General features: G+C 53.5%; 1 protein-coding gene and 1 long non-coding RNA gene across 3 annotated transcripts; one reads left to right on the forward strand and one right to left on the reverse strand.

The window, feature by feature from the left end:
• Window positions 1-1,846: 1,846 nt before the first annotated feature.
• Window positions 1,847-5,129, reverse strand: LOC136404444 (uncharacterized). The gene is made up of 3 exons (XR_010751249.1): window positions 5,012-5,129; window positions 4,267-4,319; window positions 1,847-3,923 (listed from the first exon to the last, which is right to left on the reverse strand). It is a non-coding gene; the product is annotated as an uncharacterized lncRNA (long non-coding RNA).
• Window positions 5,130-5,847: 718 nt separating this feature from the next.
• On the forward strand, window positions 5,848-12,266 carry ENPP7 (ectonucleotide pyrophosphatase/phosphodiesterase 7). 2 transcript variants are annotated; one of them, XM_066381440.1, is made up of 7 exons: window positions 5,848-5,957; window positions 6,041-6,331; window positions 7,465-7,610; window positions 8,745-9,371; window positions 10,131-10,398; window positions 10,823-10,921; window positions 11,701-12,266. In XM_066381440.1, exons 2-6 carry the CDS (start codon window positions 6,079-6,081, stop codon window positions 10,903-10,905), a joined length of 1,377 nt encoding a protein of 458 aa, XP_066237537.1. In that variant the 5' UTR covers window positions 5,848-5,957; window positions 6,041-6,078; the 3' UTR covers window positions 10,906-10,921; window positions 11,701-12,266. The 2 variants fall into 2 exon arrangements, with proteins under 2 accessions (XP_066237537.1, XP_066237538.1); XM_066381441.1 differs by having other exon boundaries at window positions 11,716-12,266.
• Window positions 12,267-16,954: the final 4,688 nt, after the last annotated feature.

A 16,954-nucleotide genomic window follows, 5' to 3' on the forward strand; every position in this document is an offset into this window, starting at 1 on the left:
AGCTCCTGGTCCCTAATATCTCCTCCAATGAAAGGACCGAGGAAAGGGGCTGATTATAGGACTGACTGGAGCAGGGAATGTACAAAATGAGCCTGGGTATCTTGAAGTGCCAGAAAGCAAAGGAACAAAACGATGGGTCTGTGTCAAAGGGACACAGGAGACCCTAAAGGAGCGCCCCATGTCAAGGCTGCAGTGGATTCAGCAACATGATGAATAAAGCAGTGTTCTGTTTTACCCCAAAGTGCACAGTAAATATCCACAAGTCTATCCTGATATGAATAATGGAACAGATTATTCAATGGGGAGAAAACACACCTCTCCTGTGCAGAATTCCAAATAATTTATGGGGATGCCCTGCCACCCCCAGGATGTGGAGCAGGACCCCTCACTCCTGAAGAGTGGGGGTCACACAATGATCTGCCTTCCAAAAAGCAAGAGTGCAAAAAGAGAAGGTAGGAAAGAGGAACCTTACAGGGGGAGAAATCTGGCAGGCACCGTCCTAGCCAGGGGATCAAGGTTATGTCCATAGGGATGAGCCATGTTGATGACACATGGCCTGCTGTGCTGTGGTGAGAGGGCACTTTATCTTGTGGTTGCCCTACCAAGAACCCCAGACTAATCAAGAGACAGACATCAGATAATCCTGGCCAGCACTCCGAACATCTCATCAAAAACAAGGCAGGTGTGGGAAACCGTCACACCCAAGGAGAACACAAGAGATATAACGACTCAGTGTAACTAGGATCCTGGAACCAAGCGAGGACATGAGGACAAGTCCTAAGGAAATCTGAGTGACTACTCACTTATCAATATTGGCTTGTACATCGTATGGCGTACCGTGAGGTGTCAATAAATAACAGGTTGTAGGGTAAATGGAATCTCTCTACTATCTTTGTGGTTTATCCATAAACCTAAAATTGTTACAAAAATAATTTTTTTCTTTTTCTTTTTTTTTTTTAGTGAGCAAGAGGCAGAGACAGACAGGGACAGAAAGACAGAAAGGGAGAGATGGGAAGCATCAGCTCATAGTTGTGGCACCTTAGTTGTTCATTGCTTTCTCATATGTGCTTCGATGGGGGCTCCAGCTGAGCCAGTGACCCCTTGCTCAAGCCAATGACCTTGGGCTCAAGCCAGCAACCATGGGTCATGTCTATGATCCCACGCTCAAGCCAGCAATCCTGAGCTCAAGCCAGATGAGCCGTGCTCAAGCCGGAAACCTCAGGGTTTTGAACCTAAGTCCTCAGTGTCCCAGGTCAGGAAGTACAATGCAGAGTTGCATAAATTATCCCTCTACATCAGTGGTAGCACCCTAGTGGGCATTCCAGCTTTCATGGTGGGCGGTAGCAGAACAACCAAAGTATAAATAAAAAGATAGATTTAGGCCCTGGCCAGTTGGCTCAGTGGTAGAGTGTCGGCCTGGCGTGCAGAAGTCCCGGGTTCGATTCCCGGCCAGGGCACACAGGAGAAGCACCCATCTGCTTCTCCACCGCTCCCTCTCTCCTTCTTCTCTGTCTCTCTCTTCCCCTCCCGCAGTGAGGCTCCATTGGAGCAAAGATGGCCCGGGCGCTGGGGATGGCTCCTTGGCCTCTGCCCCAGGCGCTGGAGTGGCTCTGGTCGCAAGGGAGCGACGCCCCGGAGGGGCAGAGCATCGCCCCCTGGTGGGCAGAGCGTCGCCCCCTGGTAGGCGTGCTGGGCACATGCAGGAGTCTGTCTCACTGTCTCTCCCCGTTTCCAGCTTCATAAAAAAAAAAAAAAAAAAAAAAAAAGATAGATTTAACTACAGTAAGTTGTTTTATAAAGATTTATTCTGCCAAACTTAGCAAAAATCCAACATAAAGTACTTGGTAAGTAATTATTATTATATGCTTTAACTTGCTGTAACTCTGCTTTATAAATTTTATAAAGTAAAGTTACTTCCCTACTTTATAAATCACCATTACTGTGGAACCAGTGGGCGGTTAGAAAATTTTACTACTAACAGAGATACAAAAGTGGGTGGTAGGTATAAAAAGGTTGACTACCCCTGCTCTACATGAATTTATTCACCCAACAAATATGGCTGGAGCACATTCTCTGAGGTGGCAATGTGCCAGGCTCTGGGGACAACAGCGAACAATGTGATAGGCCTTATGGACTCTGAAGCCTCGAGTTATCTTTCAACCGAAGAGTGGCCATCACACAAGGGAAACCCACTAGGGCAGCGGTTCTCAACCTGTGGGTCGTGAGCCCTTTATTTAAAATGTATTGTATAATAAATGTGTATTTTCCGATGGCTTTAGGCGAACCCTGTGTTTTGGTCGTTCGACCCGACCCCCGCTGGGGTCGCGACCCACGGGTTGAGAACCGCTGCTCTAGGGACCAATGCAAACAATAAAAGTGTATGGGACAGAGATCCCAGGTGCACATCTTCAGAAACACACATTGCAAAATCCGTAAGGGACAATAGTCAGAGCAGATGAACCCTTGGACATGGTGGGGAGGGGGGGACCAGAGATAAGAAATCGGGGATAGGATCTCTCCAAGCTTCTGACTGGATACTACAGGACATCACTCCACACCGATTAAGCCACTTAAAAGAAATTTAAAAAAATTAAACCTAATGAAGACAGTGGGGGTGAGGAAACAAGACCATTCTCCCCTCAGCTGTCCCCTGATGTAATCTGATGGAAGAACCAAGTGGTCTTTTTATGTCCCTTCTCCAAAAGCCCCTCCCCAGGTAACCTGGCCCAGGGAATTAATGCGAGTGTAAGAGAAAAGCCAGGGACACCAGGACACCCACAGCTGCCCCGTTTTGTTTTTTGTTTCTTTTTTTACAGAGACAGAGAGTCAGACAGAGGGATAGATAGGGACAGACAGACAGGTAGGAGAGAGATGAGTAGCATCAATCATTAGTTTTTCCTTGCGACACCTTAGTTGTTCATTGATTGCTTTCTCATTTGTGCCTTGACCGCGGACCTTCAGCAGACTGAGTAACCTCTTGCTTGAGCCAGCGACCTTGGGTCCAAGCTGGTGAGCTTTGCTCAAACCAGATGAGCCAGGGCACAAGCTGGCGACCTCGGGTCCGACGCTCTATCCACTGCGCCACCGCCTGGTCAGGCCCTGCCCCGTATTTTAAAGAAACAATCAACAGCTTCAAAGCCCAACTAGAGGAACTCAAGTGGCTGGCAAACCCATGGAGTCTAGCAAGGGTTCCCAACAGAGGTTCCAGAGCCAGGGCTCAAGTCCCAGCTCCTCCACTCGCTGAGCGATCTTCCGGTTCTCTGCCCCAGTGTCCCCACCCGTCCCGGGGAGACGATGTCACTGGCTCCTGCCTCCAAGAACTCCCACTTGCACGAGGCCGTGTGTGAAAGCCGTAGCTGTGAACCACGGTCAAGGGCTCCTCCGCTCTTCGCTCTGTCCGCGGGTCAAGAAGCCCCCATCGCAGGCATGGTCGCGACGCCCGGGGAGCGGCAGGCCGGCGCAGGGAGCAGCAGGGACACTCACTCCCGGGTAGCCCGCAGGAAACGTGCAGGGTGGGGCCCCCACGCGCGCCCGACACCTAGCCCGGGTCTGCGCCCCAGCCCCGCACTTCGCGCCCCGAGCCGTCATTCTTGTATCGCCTCGGACTGAGTCCTGCTGAGCGAGTCACAGAACCCCGTACGCTGCGCTGAATCGCCCCGTGGGCTGCGGCAGCGTTGGGCCCTCTCCGGGGAATCCCTCCCCATCGCAGGTCCCCGCAGTTTGAGTTCAAAGAGCCAGAGGGGAGCACAGATCACCCAGTAAAGCCAGTCTGCAAAGCTGGACTGGGGGGCCAGGGGGAGGGGCGGAGCCACATGTTTTTCTTCCTTTCTATTGGCCTGGAATAGTCACATGACCAAGCCCTGTTGCAAGGAATGCGGGGAAATGCAGTCTTTATTTTTGGCAGCCATCTTGTTGTGAAGATACTAGATTTTACATTAGATTAAATGTTATATCATTAGATTTTATTAGCATTAAATCCAGGCTCTTCCGTGTCCCTCCTCCCGGCCTCAAGTCTGAGCCCTCCCCTCCTCCACCTCGCTTCGTCCCTGCTGCTCCCATGACCTGCCCTCTCACCTCCCGACCGTAGGTGACGCCATCACCCCAGCTGCTCAGGTGGGAACTGGATGTTCCCCTGGATTGCTCCCTTTCTGTCTCCCCCACGAGCAATCTGGAGGAGGTCGCCAAACTCCCTCCTCATCTGTCCCTCCCACAGCCACTACCCTGGTCTGTGCCGCCACCACCGCCTGCTGGGACAGCACCACTTACCTCACTGCGGAGCACCCAATATCCATTCCTTCCTCCAGCCGACCACCCTGAACCTGAAAATGGGACAGCTCGTCTTTTATTTTTTTATTTTTTTATTTTTTCATTTTTCTGAAGCTGGAAACGGGGAGAGACAGTCAAACAGACTCCCGCATGCGCCCGACCGGGATCCACCCGGCACGCCCACCAGGGGGCGATGCTCTGCCCATCCTGGGCGTCGCCATATTGCGACCAGAGCCACTCTAGCGCCTGAGGCAGAGGCCACAGAGCCATCCCCAGCGCCCGGGCCATCTTTGCTCCAATGGAGCCTTGGCTGCGGGAGGGGAAGAGAGAGACAGAGAGGAAAGCGTGGCGGAGGGGTGGAGAAGCAAATGGGCGCTTCTCCTGTGTGCCCTGGCCGGGAATCGAACCTGGGTCCTCCGCACGCTAGGCCGACGCTCTACCGCTGAGCCAACCGGCCAGGGCGGGACAGCTCGTCTTTTAAATGTTAGATCAGTTGGTGCCACTGCCTTGCTGAAACGCTACCAGGACTAACTCTGCGGAACTGCACACCATGGCCATCAGGCTCCAACCCGCCCAAACCCCAGTACCCCAGCCTCAACCCCACTATCACTCCCTTGGCCTGTCCCCTTCTCAGGAGGCCCCGCCTACCACTTATCAGGTGCTGCCCCCAATACCCCACCACCACTCTTGTCTCCCCACTTTACTGTATTTCCTTTTGGTGACTCTCACTATTTTACTGTCTTACCTGTTCACTCACTCTATTGTGTGTGTCCCCCACCAGCATGAGAGATGTCAGGAATGCCATCCATCTCTGTCACTGCCATGTCTCCAGAACTAAAAGCAGTGCCTGGTCCATGAAGGGGCTTTATAAGGTAGGGAGGGAGAGTTATTAACCAATGTCACCCCAATAAATTTAATTTAAAAGGTTGATAAGTAGAGAGACAGAGACAGAACACACAGAGAGACAGAGAGAGACACACACACACAGAGACAGGGAAATAGAGATAGTGAGAGAGAGACAGAGACAGTAACAGAGAGAACAGTGGGCTGAACCAAGGGTCCCTCTCACACACTCTCCCCCAACCCCCGTGAGCACAGGTGACAAGGGAACTCCCTCTCGGACCACCTTGTTGACGAAGTCCATCAAACGAGACTGCCTACGCCCATGTGCCTCTCTGAGGATCTATAGGACCCAAGAAAGAAGGTACAGCAGTGCTGACCTAGCCCACTGGGATAGCTCTGCCCACTCCCATCCCAGGAGGCTCCTAACCCCAGCAGGGAGGGGAAGAAGTACTCCCCAGGCCGGGCTGCCCAAGGACAAGGGCAGCCTGGGGCTGAGCTCCTGGCCCTCAGCTCCCAGACCCTGGGAGAACCACCCCAGAGCCCCGGCCCAGGCATGTCTGAAGCTCACATACCCCAGAGGCCTCCCTAATTACGGGCTCTGGGGTCAGAGTGAGCAGGGCACAGGGACTGAGTTGCCAAGAGAGCTGGGGTGGGGACAAAGCCATCCTGAGGGAGTGAGCCTCATTCTGCTCTCTAAACAGAACATCCCATGTGACCGGTCCCCACCCTCCCCATGAGGACACACGTGCAGGATGGGGAGGAGTGTTGGCAATAAAGGCAGGTGCCGGGTGAGGGCCGGCCCAGGGGTGGCAAGGACACCGGTGAGCAAGGACCTCTCTGAGACACAGGTATGTGCACAGTCTCGTTTTCAAAGATGCACAGGATAGAACCCGCCTCGGTGACCCTGGGACTTTGCTCTGCTCCTCAACAGGAACCAACCCGGGCACTAGTGTTTCTGGAAGACCCATCATGAGACGCTTAGCTGTCCTCCTCACCCTGTCTCTGGCTGCCCTCCTGGCCCCAGCAGCAGGGGTGCCCGTGCATCAGCAGGGCTCCAGGAACAAGCTGCTCCTGGTGTCCTTCGACGGCTTCCGCTGGGACTATGATAAGGATGTGGACACCCCTAACCTGGATGCCATGGCGGTTGAAGGCGTGAAAGCTCGCTACATGACCCCTGCCTTTGTCACCATGACCAGCCCCTGCCACTTCACCCTGGTCACTGGTGAGTGTTGACCTCAGATGGGGCTGGGGGTGGGTAGAGGAGACTGAGAAACCCGAGAAACTAGCCCTGTCCCACGGAGCACCATGTGGGACAAAGGTAAGACAGGAGGGGATGTTCTCACTGGGGACACACAGCATGGCCCAGGGGACCATCAGCAGCCCTCACCATTGGTGGCAACTGATAGAGGGCAAATAAACACAGGCAGGGGTCTCTTTGTAAATGGATATCAAAGCCAGCATGACAACCCAGGAGGCCTTCTGGAGGAGATGAGTGTGGCCAGAATTCAGAAAAGCCCAAAAGACGAGTCTGAGGTTCCTACTGTCTGTGCTGCTTGCCCCACCCCAGCCCAGCTGCCCCTAAACAAAAACCCAGGTGTTCACAAGGCTCTCATGGAGGATTACTCTGCCCCTCCCAGCTTCTCATGCCCAGGCATTCCTTGGCTTTGGCCGCACCACTACAGTCCCTGCCACATGACCTCCCTGTGTTTCTCCTCTTCTTATAAGAACACCTGCCACTGGACTTAAGGTCCTGCAATCCAGAATGCCCTCATCTTAACCTAACTGATTACATCTACGATGACCCTATTTCCAAACAAGGTCATGCTCTGAGATGCTGGATGACATGACTGTGGGGGACACTGTTCCATGCAGTGGGTTCATCCTCACATCAGCATTTCTGTGACCACAGCCTCTGAAAGTCCCTGATATACACAGGTATTAGCACCCAGCTGTCCCTTCTGCACGTCACCTTTTTATTTACTATGTCACAGGTGGGGAGGGAGAGGCAGGGGACATGCTTATCATGGTCCCTCCTCTTGTACTTTCTCATGTGTGTGCGTTGCCCATGCCAAAATTAATAACAATAAATTTTAAAAGATAATGTCATGGACCCCCACTCAGTGTTTTTAAATGCCTGCCTAGTATTCTATTTTCTGGCTGGAACATAATTAATTTCATTAGTTCCCTCCTGAGAGCCACCCAGGTTGCACCCCAGCTTTTGCTAAAACCAGTGAGGCTGCAGGTGATCCCTCGCACATGTGTACCTGCATGGTGCCCTGGGTCAGAGAGCACGTACCTGTGGCTGTGTGTGACAAAGCCTGCCCCGTGTCCCCTCTGCTGCCTCCTCCCCCACAGGCAAGTACATTGAAAACCACGGTGTGGTCCACAACATGTACTACAACACCAGCAACAAGGTGAAGCTGCCCTACCATGCCACGCTGGGCATCCAGAGGTGGTGGGACAATGGTAGCGTGCCCATCTGGATTACGGCCCAGCGTCAGGTAAAGCTGCCCCCTACCATCTCAAAGAGGGAAGTGAGGGGGAAAAGCCATGACCACATAAACCCCATAGCAGGCCCATTTCCAGCCCTGGGAGTCCCGGGTCTCCCGGCACAGCGGGGTGTGAAGTGTGGTCCCGAGGAGCGGGTGGGTGCTGGGCAATCATCAGGCACTGCCAGAGAGCTGCACAGCCCTGCCAAGTCCTACCTGAAACCCTGTGACCTAGAGGGATGGCTGCACCCTCCCAATCGGAGAGAAACTACACCTTTGGACCCTTTGGCACTTGGGGGGGGGGGGTTACATGGGGAAAGAACCCCGTTTGACAAAAAGGCATGTAAAAAATGGTTTTGGCCTTGCTTCTCCGCACCTGTCTCAGGACTGGGCAGCTAAATTCTAGGGCCCAAGATAAAGTAAGGAAGAGGTTGTAGTGTCAATGCAGAAATCCCCTATCCTGCCATGTTCTGGAAGCTTTTTGGCCCCAGAGGTATGGCTTCTAATCAACCAAGTGAAGTTGAGGGCACTACTCAAGTCTGAGTCCCACAGCTCTGGAGGGAGCTGCCCTCCTACCAGGCTCAGTCGCAGAATGCAGAGGCTGAGAGCTTAGGGACAGGATGGGCAGCCAGGCACGTGGGAACAGATGGCTAGGGAGACAGGTGGGTCAGTCAGTGAAGCAGCAGGGGGTTGGGGGAAGGACAAACGGACAATCAGGGTGAAGTCTGGAAGGGACAGATGGTGGGACATGGTGGAGGAGCTAATGACACATGACTGGACATGACTACAGCAGGGAGAGATCAGATTACAGGTCTGAAAAGGTGGGAGCTCTCCACACATCTCCGCCTCAGGGCAGTGTCCTGGGGCCCCATGGCAGTGAGGACACTGCATATCTGGGGACACTTGTCTATCCATTATCTTATTAGTTCTGAGTCCACTGCATATCTGCTCTCTCCACTATAAAATTGTTATCAGCCCAAGATAAGAGCTATGGAAGGCTTTTCAGAAAATAAAAAGGCTTGTGGTGGCGGTTAGGAGCAGGGGGTGAGTAAGCAGACATGAGCCAGGAGGAGGCGCCGGGGCGTCTGGCGTGGGATAAGAGGGGGCAAGTCAAGAGTTGTGCATCAACACTGACTTCCCTGGCAGGGCTTAAAGACAGGCTCCTTCTTCTACCCTGGCGGGAATGTCACCTACCAAGGCGCCACCGTGACACTAAGCCGGAAGGAAGGCCCTTTGCACAACTACAAAGACGAGGAGGAGTGGAGAGCCAACATCGACACTGTGATGCGGTGGCTCACAGAGGAGGGCCTGGACCTGGTCACACTCTACTTCGGGGAACCGGACTCCACGGGCCACAAGTTCGGCCCTGAGTCACAGGAAAGGAAAGACATGGTGATGCAGGTGGACAGGACAGTGGGCTACCTCCGGGACAGTATCAGGCACAGTGGCCTCAAGAGCAGCCTCAACCTGATCATCACGTCCGACCACGGCATGACCACCGTCCACAAAAACGCCAGCGACCTGGTGGAGTTCCACAAGTTCTCCAACTTCTCCTTCAAGGACATTGAGTTTGAGCTCCTAGACTACGGACCGAATGGGATGCTGCTCCCCAAGGAGGGGAAGCTGGAGAAGGTGTATGAGGTCCTCAAGGATGCTCACCCCAAACTCCATGTCTACAAGAAGGAGTCCTTCCCCAAGTCCTTCCACTACGCTAACAACCCCAGGGTCACCCCCCTGCTCATGTACAGTGAGCCTGGCTATGTAATCCATGGTGTAAGTTGCCCACGAAATGCACTGCTGGAGGGGAGGGCTCCTTCTCTGGACGGCTGGGTCTCTGTCCATCTCTATAAAAAATACCCCTATTTCTAGCTAGTCCCCAGTTAAAGGGACACCAAAGGGATACAGTCATTACTATTCAATGAGAATGTATTTGTGTTCACATTTACATGTGCATATGTGTGTGTATGTCTGTCTTTTGTGTGTGCACATGTGTACACTGTGCATATGTTTGTATGTGTGTGCTTATGTGCACATGTGTCTGTGTACATGTTTTTATGTGCATGTATACATGTGTGTGCTTATGTGCACATGAATGCATGTAGGATAAAGTGTGGGAAGATCAGCCATAACAGTGACAGGGACAAGGCAGAGTGAGGAGCCCTATTCCCCATCACCAGAGGGCCAAGAGGGTACTGAAGGGGCAGCAAGACACGCAGAGGGAGAGGGAACCCAGGAAGAAAGTACCAATGAGGCAGGCAGTCATGGAGGAGCCCTGGGCATGGCCTGGGGGTGGCAGCTTCATCCTGTTTACCGGTGTTCACATTTATGTCTTTGCAGAGGCTCTTTGGGCCACTGATCTTTTAAGGCTCAGAATTCAGAGGAACTGAGGCTCAGAATCCCTCCTGCTCCATGTTTAAACTTCTTCAGGGGTCCTCTGCCCATACTGCAGGGGCTGCTGTGGGAGTGGGGTGCTGACAGGGAGGGTAGGTGGGCTGGGAGTCTCAGTGAGCACTCAGGACCCTCCCCCTACAGAGACTGAGTGTGCAGTTCAACAATGGGGAGCATGGCTTTGACAACGAGGTCATGGACATGAAGACTATCTTCCGAGCTGTGGGCCCCGACTTCAGGAAGGGTCTGGAGGTGGAGCCCTTCGAGAGCGTCCATGTGTATGAGCTACTGTGCAAACTGCTAGGCATCGTGCCCGAGGCCAACGACGGTCACCTCAGCACCCTGCTGCCCATGCTCACGTGCGAGGCCGACAGCGGGGGCCTCAGCACCCCATCGGCCACAACCTACTCAGGTGAGACGCCGCCCTCCGCCTGCACCCATTCCACTGCCAGGAGGGGCTGCAGGCGAGCATGCCTGCACCACTGTGAACAGAACCCACCCACCCCCGCTACGTCGGGCCTCCTTCTCCTTCCCTCTCCTGGCTTCTGGGACCATCTCTGACATTCTCAGGACACCTGACACTGGGCGGCGTACTCTGGGCACTTCGCCTGGGCAAGAGGAAGGACAGGTGGGGCATGTTTAAGATGGGGAGACCGAGGGCCAGAGGGTTGGTGGTCTGCCCAGGGACAGGCCTTTTCAGGTGAAGCGAGGTGCTGAGAGGTGAATGCAGGGCCCTTGTGGAGGCGGTCCTGTAACCCTCGTCCACAGTGGTGGAGTTGGGGTGAGTGGCATGCCCCAGCTTCCCTCATTCACTGGGTCTCCCAACTTCCCTTTAGGGTCTGCCCTCCTGCCTGGCGGTCATCCTCTCTTGATAATGGGGCTGCTGGTGGCTGCAGTTCTTCTGGACAAGGTCAAATAACGCCCAGTCACTCAAGGTCAGAGGCCCAGGTGATAGAGGGAGGGTGAGACAATTAAACCCCCGTAGACCTGGGCCCTACCCCACCACAGAGGTCAGTCCTCTGACCCCAAGCAGCCCCTTCCAGCCTCTCTGTTCAGGCTTAGAGCAGGTCTTTCCAAAACAGATAGCACAGAGACCAGAGCCCTCCAAGCCCCACCCTGCAAGGGCTCTAGGCTCTGCAGGGACAACCAGGGAAAAACTCAGGAGCTGTCATAGGGGGTGGTTGCAGGCGTGGGGTTGCTGGGACAGTAGGGGAGCCAACCTGGAGGGCTCAGCTTGCTGGGGACAGCTGTCTTTGTTCCTGCCCTATGGTGTCACAACCTCTGGCCAAAGCAGAAGTAAGTCATTCATTCTCAAAGTCCTCAATGGAAGCCCACACAGGGACCCAGGTCTGGGCTCTGTGGATACACAGTGAACCAGAGAGCCAGGTCCTGAGCCCCACAGTTTGTCATTTAGGGACCAGGGAAGACTGAGCCATAACAAGGGGCAGGGGTGTGGTGCTGCCTCTCTGAAGAGGTGGATTTGGGGTGAGTTCTGAATGATGAGAAACCAGCCAGGCCAAGCCCTGGGGGATGAGGCAGGGAAAAGCAAGAGAGAGGTCCCAATGGGGCTGGTTTGATGGTGTTTCTGGAAGAGGAAGAAGCCTGGTGTGCTTGGAAGCTGGTGGGCAAGGGCAGGCACAGGATGGGCCACTACGGGAGGGAGTTGGGAGGCACCCACATTCACCCCACCCATCCCCTCTTCCCAACCCAACAGTACTGGCTCTTCTAGGCCCACATCCGCCAGAAAGTCTCCAGAAGCAGCCTGCAAGGCCCTGAGCCCTCCTTCTCCCTGAGATGAACTGGATAATTGCCCTTGTCTCCAGATGACCCAGGACGGTGCACTGCATGCCTCAGTGTCCCCACAGCCCAGCCCATGCTTGGTCGTTATGGTATTGGCAGTACAGCCCCCGCCCAGCTTTACACTCTGCAAACACACAGGTGGGCTAACCCTCCACCACGCCCAGAACCATCCTCCAACTCCTTCCGGATCCCCCTCCACAGAGCCCGCCCCACCAGTGGCCACGTGTGGGCATGCAGTAGCCCCTTGTGGGACAGTACCTGGGGCAGGACTGTTATATGCTGGGACGCTGCCCTCCGTCCACGGCCTCCAGTCCTGGAGTCAGGCCATGGCAAGCATCAGGGAGGCTTTGCCCCTCAAGCTCTGGGCCTTGGGGCCCGTCCCCATCTGGGCTGGCTCTGCTCCGAGGCTGCGGTCACTGGGAGAGCACTGCCCCGCAGAAAGCACTGATGGGAATAAAGGACAAGCCTGGTCATTATGAAGTCACTGTGGCCAACATGGGTGTGATTCTTTTTCTCTAAAGCCAGCTGGTTTCTTGCAGTCTTACCAGTTAGCCCCAGTGTATAATAAATTCATAAATCCTTGGGAGATAACACAGGGGAACCCATTCATTCCGGCTGAACGGTGAGGGGTAGGCCCTGGTTGGACCTCCAGGGAGAGGTGGTGAAAGTGCGGATTTCACATTAAAAAGAAAAAGTGTCAGGAGGACTAGAGGGCTGTCTGTGAAATGATGGGGAACCAGAATCTCTAAGCCACATTGTTCAGCAAAAAAAAGCAACAATGTGAAAACAGCAGATACACAGGAGACTACCATTAGCGGGGAAGGGAAGAGAAGTGTGTATGTGTGCACATGTGTGTGTCTTGAACACCTGGGAATCAAACACACCCCTGGAGAACTCTCAAGAAAGTGTAGGTATTATCTGGCTCCAAAGAGGGGAGTGGGTGGCCAGGCCAGGAGCAGAAGGGACACTGTCTACCCCTTAGTCTCCCAGACACTGTGGACACTGAGCCACTGCAAGGACTGGGCACTGGGGATAACTCAGTTGGACTGCATTGGCCTCAGGTGCTAAAAATAGCTCAGTACTCAAACATCAGCCCCAAATGGAGCTGCTGGTGGATCCCGGTCAGGGCACATGCTGAATGAAGTCTGCCTCATTATCTTCCCTCCTCTCGCCTTAAAAAAAAAAGATAGGATGACAAGGAAATGCCACTTCCCTGAGAATACCTAGCATCAGGGGTTCCATAGATGGCGGCTTTGGGGACAAGTGAAATCCTGCAGCAAGAGGTGCTGAGCTTGTCAGATGCAGCCCCTGAAAATCAACCCGGCCCACTTTGAAGGATGGGTTTCTCAGGATCTGCCTGTTCCTTGCCTGGGCCCCCTGCCCCTGCTCCTAGGCTCCTTGCTTCTACCTGCAGCTGAAGCTCCACCCAATAGTCTCTGGATCCATCCAACATGCCCTCTGCAGCTGCCTAACCAGCAGCTCCGAGCTGGAGTCCTGCTGGCCTGAGCAACCCTGAGGCTCCCTAGCCGTCACCCAACAGCTTTCCTGGAAGGACTGCCCCATGCCCACTGCCTGCAGCCAAATCCTAGACACCCAGGCCAGTCTGCCCAAGCATTCTTCTGACTCTGGACAGGCCCACCCCAGTCAGCCTTACCTGGATGGAGGGGGTCACATGAGGTCTCCAAGTGCATCCACCTCTGAGGTACAGTGAGCACTCGTGGGTGCCAGAGGAGCCAAAATGGCCCCCAGGTCCCCAAAAGACCCCCAACCTTACGCTGAGAGCCCACAATTACCATATCTGCTCAGCCTAGTCTCTTAATTGGCTTTTTCAAACAGGAGAGACAGACAGAATCTGGTCCATCCCACATTAAGGACTCTGCCAGCCCAGATGTCTGGCATCACAAGTGACCCCCAAAGAGTCCCATGAGTTGACTGATTCAATGGCAGGAAATGGGGGCTGAGGCAAGTGGTGTGTTGTGGGGCTGTTTCCCACTTGTGCAGCTGCGGGGTTGGCATGTGTGCGGGGTACCACTGTGAGCCACATGGCCAGTTCGAACCCAGCTCTGCTCACCAACCACTCACTAGCTCAATGCTCTGTGGCCCAAAGTAAGTTGCTAACTTCTCTGGACCTCATCTGTAAAATGAGGAAGGTCAGCAGGACCTGTCTCATCTCATGGGCCTAAAGAATGAAGGCACTGACCTGTGGCAGCACAGTGCATAGAGCATCAACCTGAAACGCTGAGGTTGCCGGTTCAAAACCCTGGGCTTGCTGGTCAGGGCACATTCATGTCCTGTTTAGGAAACGGGGTCCAGAGTAGTGAGAAAGTCACACCTACTCCCTTTTTCATCCGCCTCCAAGCCTCTGTTTCTCCAGAAGAGAGTTTCTGGTCAGTGGTACCAAGCCTTAAACACTTCCCACTCTCTCTGTAGCACGGGAGGCACCAGGCTCAGAGCTCTGGCCAGGACCAGGTAGACTGTTACAACAGTGCTTCGTGTGCATTTACGTTTGTGTCTATGATCACCTTCAGGTTTGGGAAAGTGCTAGTGAGTTTCCATTTACATCTGTTATTTTATTTTTTTAAATTAACGTCAGTAAAAAGGAATGAATTGCTTTAAAGGAAAGTGTTGACTAAACAATAGTGTAGGTGTCTGGGTGGCTGTGACAAAGTGTATAAAGGATGTGGGCCAGCAGTGAACCTGCTGGAGGTTGCCCACATTCCTGTCTGCCTCCTCTCCCTTCCACGCAGGTGTCTCCCCAGAAATCTTCTGCAGGACAGCACTCAGCCTCCCACGGCCAGCATCCAAAGACACCCCCAGACCTCTTCACAGAATTACTTTGTATTTCCCAGGTGCCCTGCACCCTTCCCAGCCACTCATCAGAGGCGTTCAGGACACTACTGAAAACCGACATTGCAGTTCACCACACAAGGTTCATTTCACTGTCAGCCCAACTTAAACAAAGTCTGGAAAAAATCAGAACTGAAACGAAGCCACATACCGCACTCTAAAGTTGCATGGAGATGACTGGGAATGGTCCCGACTTATACGTCATCCACACACAACTGTTAGTCTGAAGCCTTTGTCAATATTGGCCAGTCCAGGTGCTGCCAGTGACAGATGGAACACCTGCCCACTGATTGAGTGCTTCACAAGTGGCAGGGTATGACTGGGGCTGTGAAAACTCCCGTTATCAGGAAGCTCTGTCCCCTTTAGAGCCTGCCCTGCACGTGGCCACCAGGAGGCGGCGCCCTTGGGCTCCTCAATACTCCGTGAAGCCTTTCTCAAACAGCTTCTGAAGTAGATCTTGTTTCTCCGACTTCTTCTTTTCCTGAACTGGAGTAGCCTCATTCCTCCTCAGACAGCGCTGGGGAGTGGTCAAGGAGTATGCATGTTTCCTCGAGTTTTAGATGGAGCTCTAAGTGAATACCGAGGCTTCACAGAAAAGAACTAGAACTTCCCAAACCAGATTTGTTCTAGGATCCTGGGAGGGGAGAAATTATGAAGTCCCATGCTTAGCACAGAGGCCATCCTGGGTCAGTTGTTCTCAGGTCTGAGTGTGCCTCAGAACAACGCTGTTAGGTCCAATGCTGCACAAGCAGGGAGTGTGTGTGTGTGCGTGCGTGCGTGCATACACACACACACACACACATTTCTGATTAAGTGAGGATTTGTCTTTCTGACTAGTTATTCTAATATTTCATTTCCGTAACCCTGCCAGTAAGTCTGTTTCAGGGCTTGCGGCAGATGGCCAACCTCAAAGGAATGTCTGACGTCACAAGCCGAAAAGTCCTGGCAAACTTCCATAAAAGACCCTCCTTAGTCCAGCAGCCAATGGGCTAAATGCCCCATGACCCTTCCTACCCCCCTCCCAAAACACTTAAAACCCAGTCCCAGGCTGTGCCTGACATGACTCTCCCTTGTGAGTCAGCCCGGCAGGGTTCCTTTCTTCCTTTCAATAAAGCCTGTTACTCTGGTCTTTTTGGACTCCTATGGATTCTAACATTTGGTGCTGAAACCTGGGACAGGATATCGGATGCCTGGACGATCCCCTTCACCAGCCAAACTTACTACCAGGGAAGCAGTGGGCAGCGGCAGCTCATCCCGGCCTAACTCCCTGATTCTGTTTGGCTGTGTGAACATTGGTTGATTGGATGGCTATCCGACCCTGTCTCATCCCCCCCCACCCCCCCACCCCCGCCGAACCAGAAAGTAAGCAGTTTCTGCTCTTTCCCATCTCCGGCAGGCCCCTATTCGTCCCTCACCCTCACCCTCACTCTCTCCTCTCAAGGTTGCTAATTGGGAGGTCTCTACTCCGGGCAGCCTGTTCACACGAACTTCCTCGAAAGTCTAGGTGCCTAGCCAGGTTGCTCCACTCTCTTTTGAAAGCGAGATTCCTGGTGATGCTCGGCCTTCTCGTTTTCCACGTTTAGTATAAAAGATAGTTGAAAGAGTCAGAGGACGCTCTTCTCTTTCTCTATTCTCTGCCCTCATGGGCTCCTCCCAGTCCTGACCCTCAGAGACTACTCTTTAGGGATGCCTCTTAAAAAAAAATCTCAATAATTTCTGCCACCGGACTGGGAAAGCCTCAGAGATTCCTTACATACAGGCTTTCTTCTCCCTTCACTCTTGTCCTTAATCTCTGTGCTGCTGTTCTACAGGCAGGCTGTTCTTGGCCAGAGAAACCTCACCTAAAACCTCTGCTCCTAATCTTTCCTTCTCTGTGGACTCCCAACTCTCTTCCCCTCCTGCCTGACCCCCATGGGCACCCCTCTCTCGGGACCCCTCTCTGGTCCCTCTGCAGATCTCTCCTGCTCGAGTCTCTTCCCTCCAGAAAACCCCCTCCCTTCGCAGGATCCTGTTTCTCATTCACTTGCAAATACCAGTCTCTCTTTCTCCTCCCCTGTTGGCAAGGGGCCCCTCCCTTCTCCACTGTGTTCTTAAACCCCTCCTCCCTCTTTACAAACAGCGGCTCCATCTCTTTTCCTTCTTTGACCCATTCCCCCCTCTCCACCAGCTTTGGCCCATTTTCCCTCCTTACAGACTGCGACTGTGCCTTCCACTCCCCCTCATCCCCTCCCCTCTCCTCAGAGCTCTAATCTTTTTGACTCCTCTAACCATGTGGTGCCACCACCAGCACTTCAACCTCCTCCTCCTCCTCCTGCAGATTC

Source organism: Saccopteryx leptura, chromosome 4 (assembly GCF_036850995.1).
Source record: "Saccopteryx leptura isolate mSacLep1 chromosome 4, mSacLep1_pri_phased_curated, whole genome shotgun sequence".
Classification (NCBI taxonomy): Eukaryota; Metazoa; Chordata; class Mammalia; order Chiroptera; family Emballonuridae; genus Saccopteryx; species Saccopteryx leptura.

Excerpts from the sequence above, each read along its gene's own strand:
- ENPP7 (XM_066381440.1), top strand. The coding sequence starts at position 6,079 with ATGAGACGCTTAGCTGTCCTCCTCACCCTGTCTCTGGCTGCCCTCCTG. Across the intron at positions 6,332-7,464 it reads CCACTTCACCCTGGTCACTG|GCAAGTACATTGAAAACCAC; the intron begins GTGAGTGTTGAC and ends CCTCCCCCACAG. Across the intron at positions 10,399-10,822 it reads ATCGGCCACAACCTACTCAG|GGTCTGCCCTCCTGCCTGGC; the intron begins GTGAGACGCCGC and ends ACTTCCCTTTAG.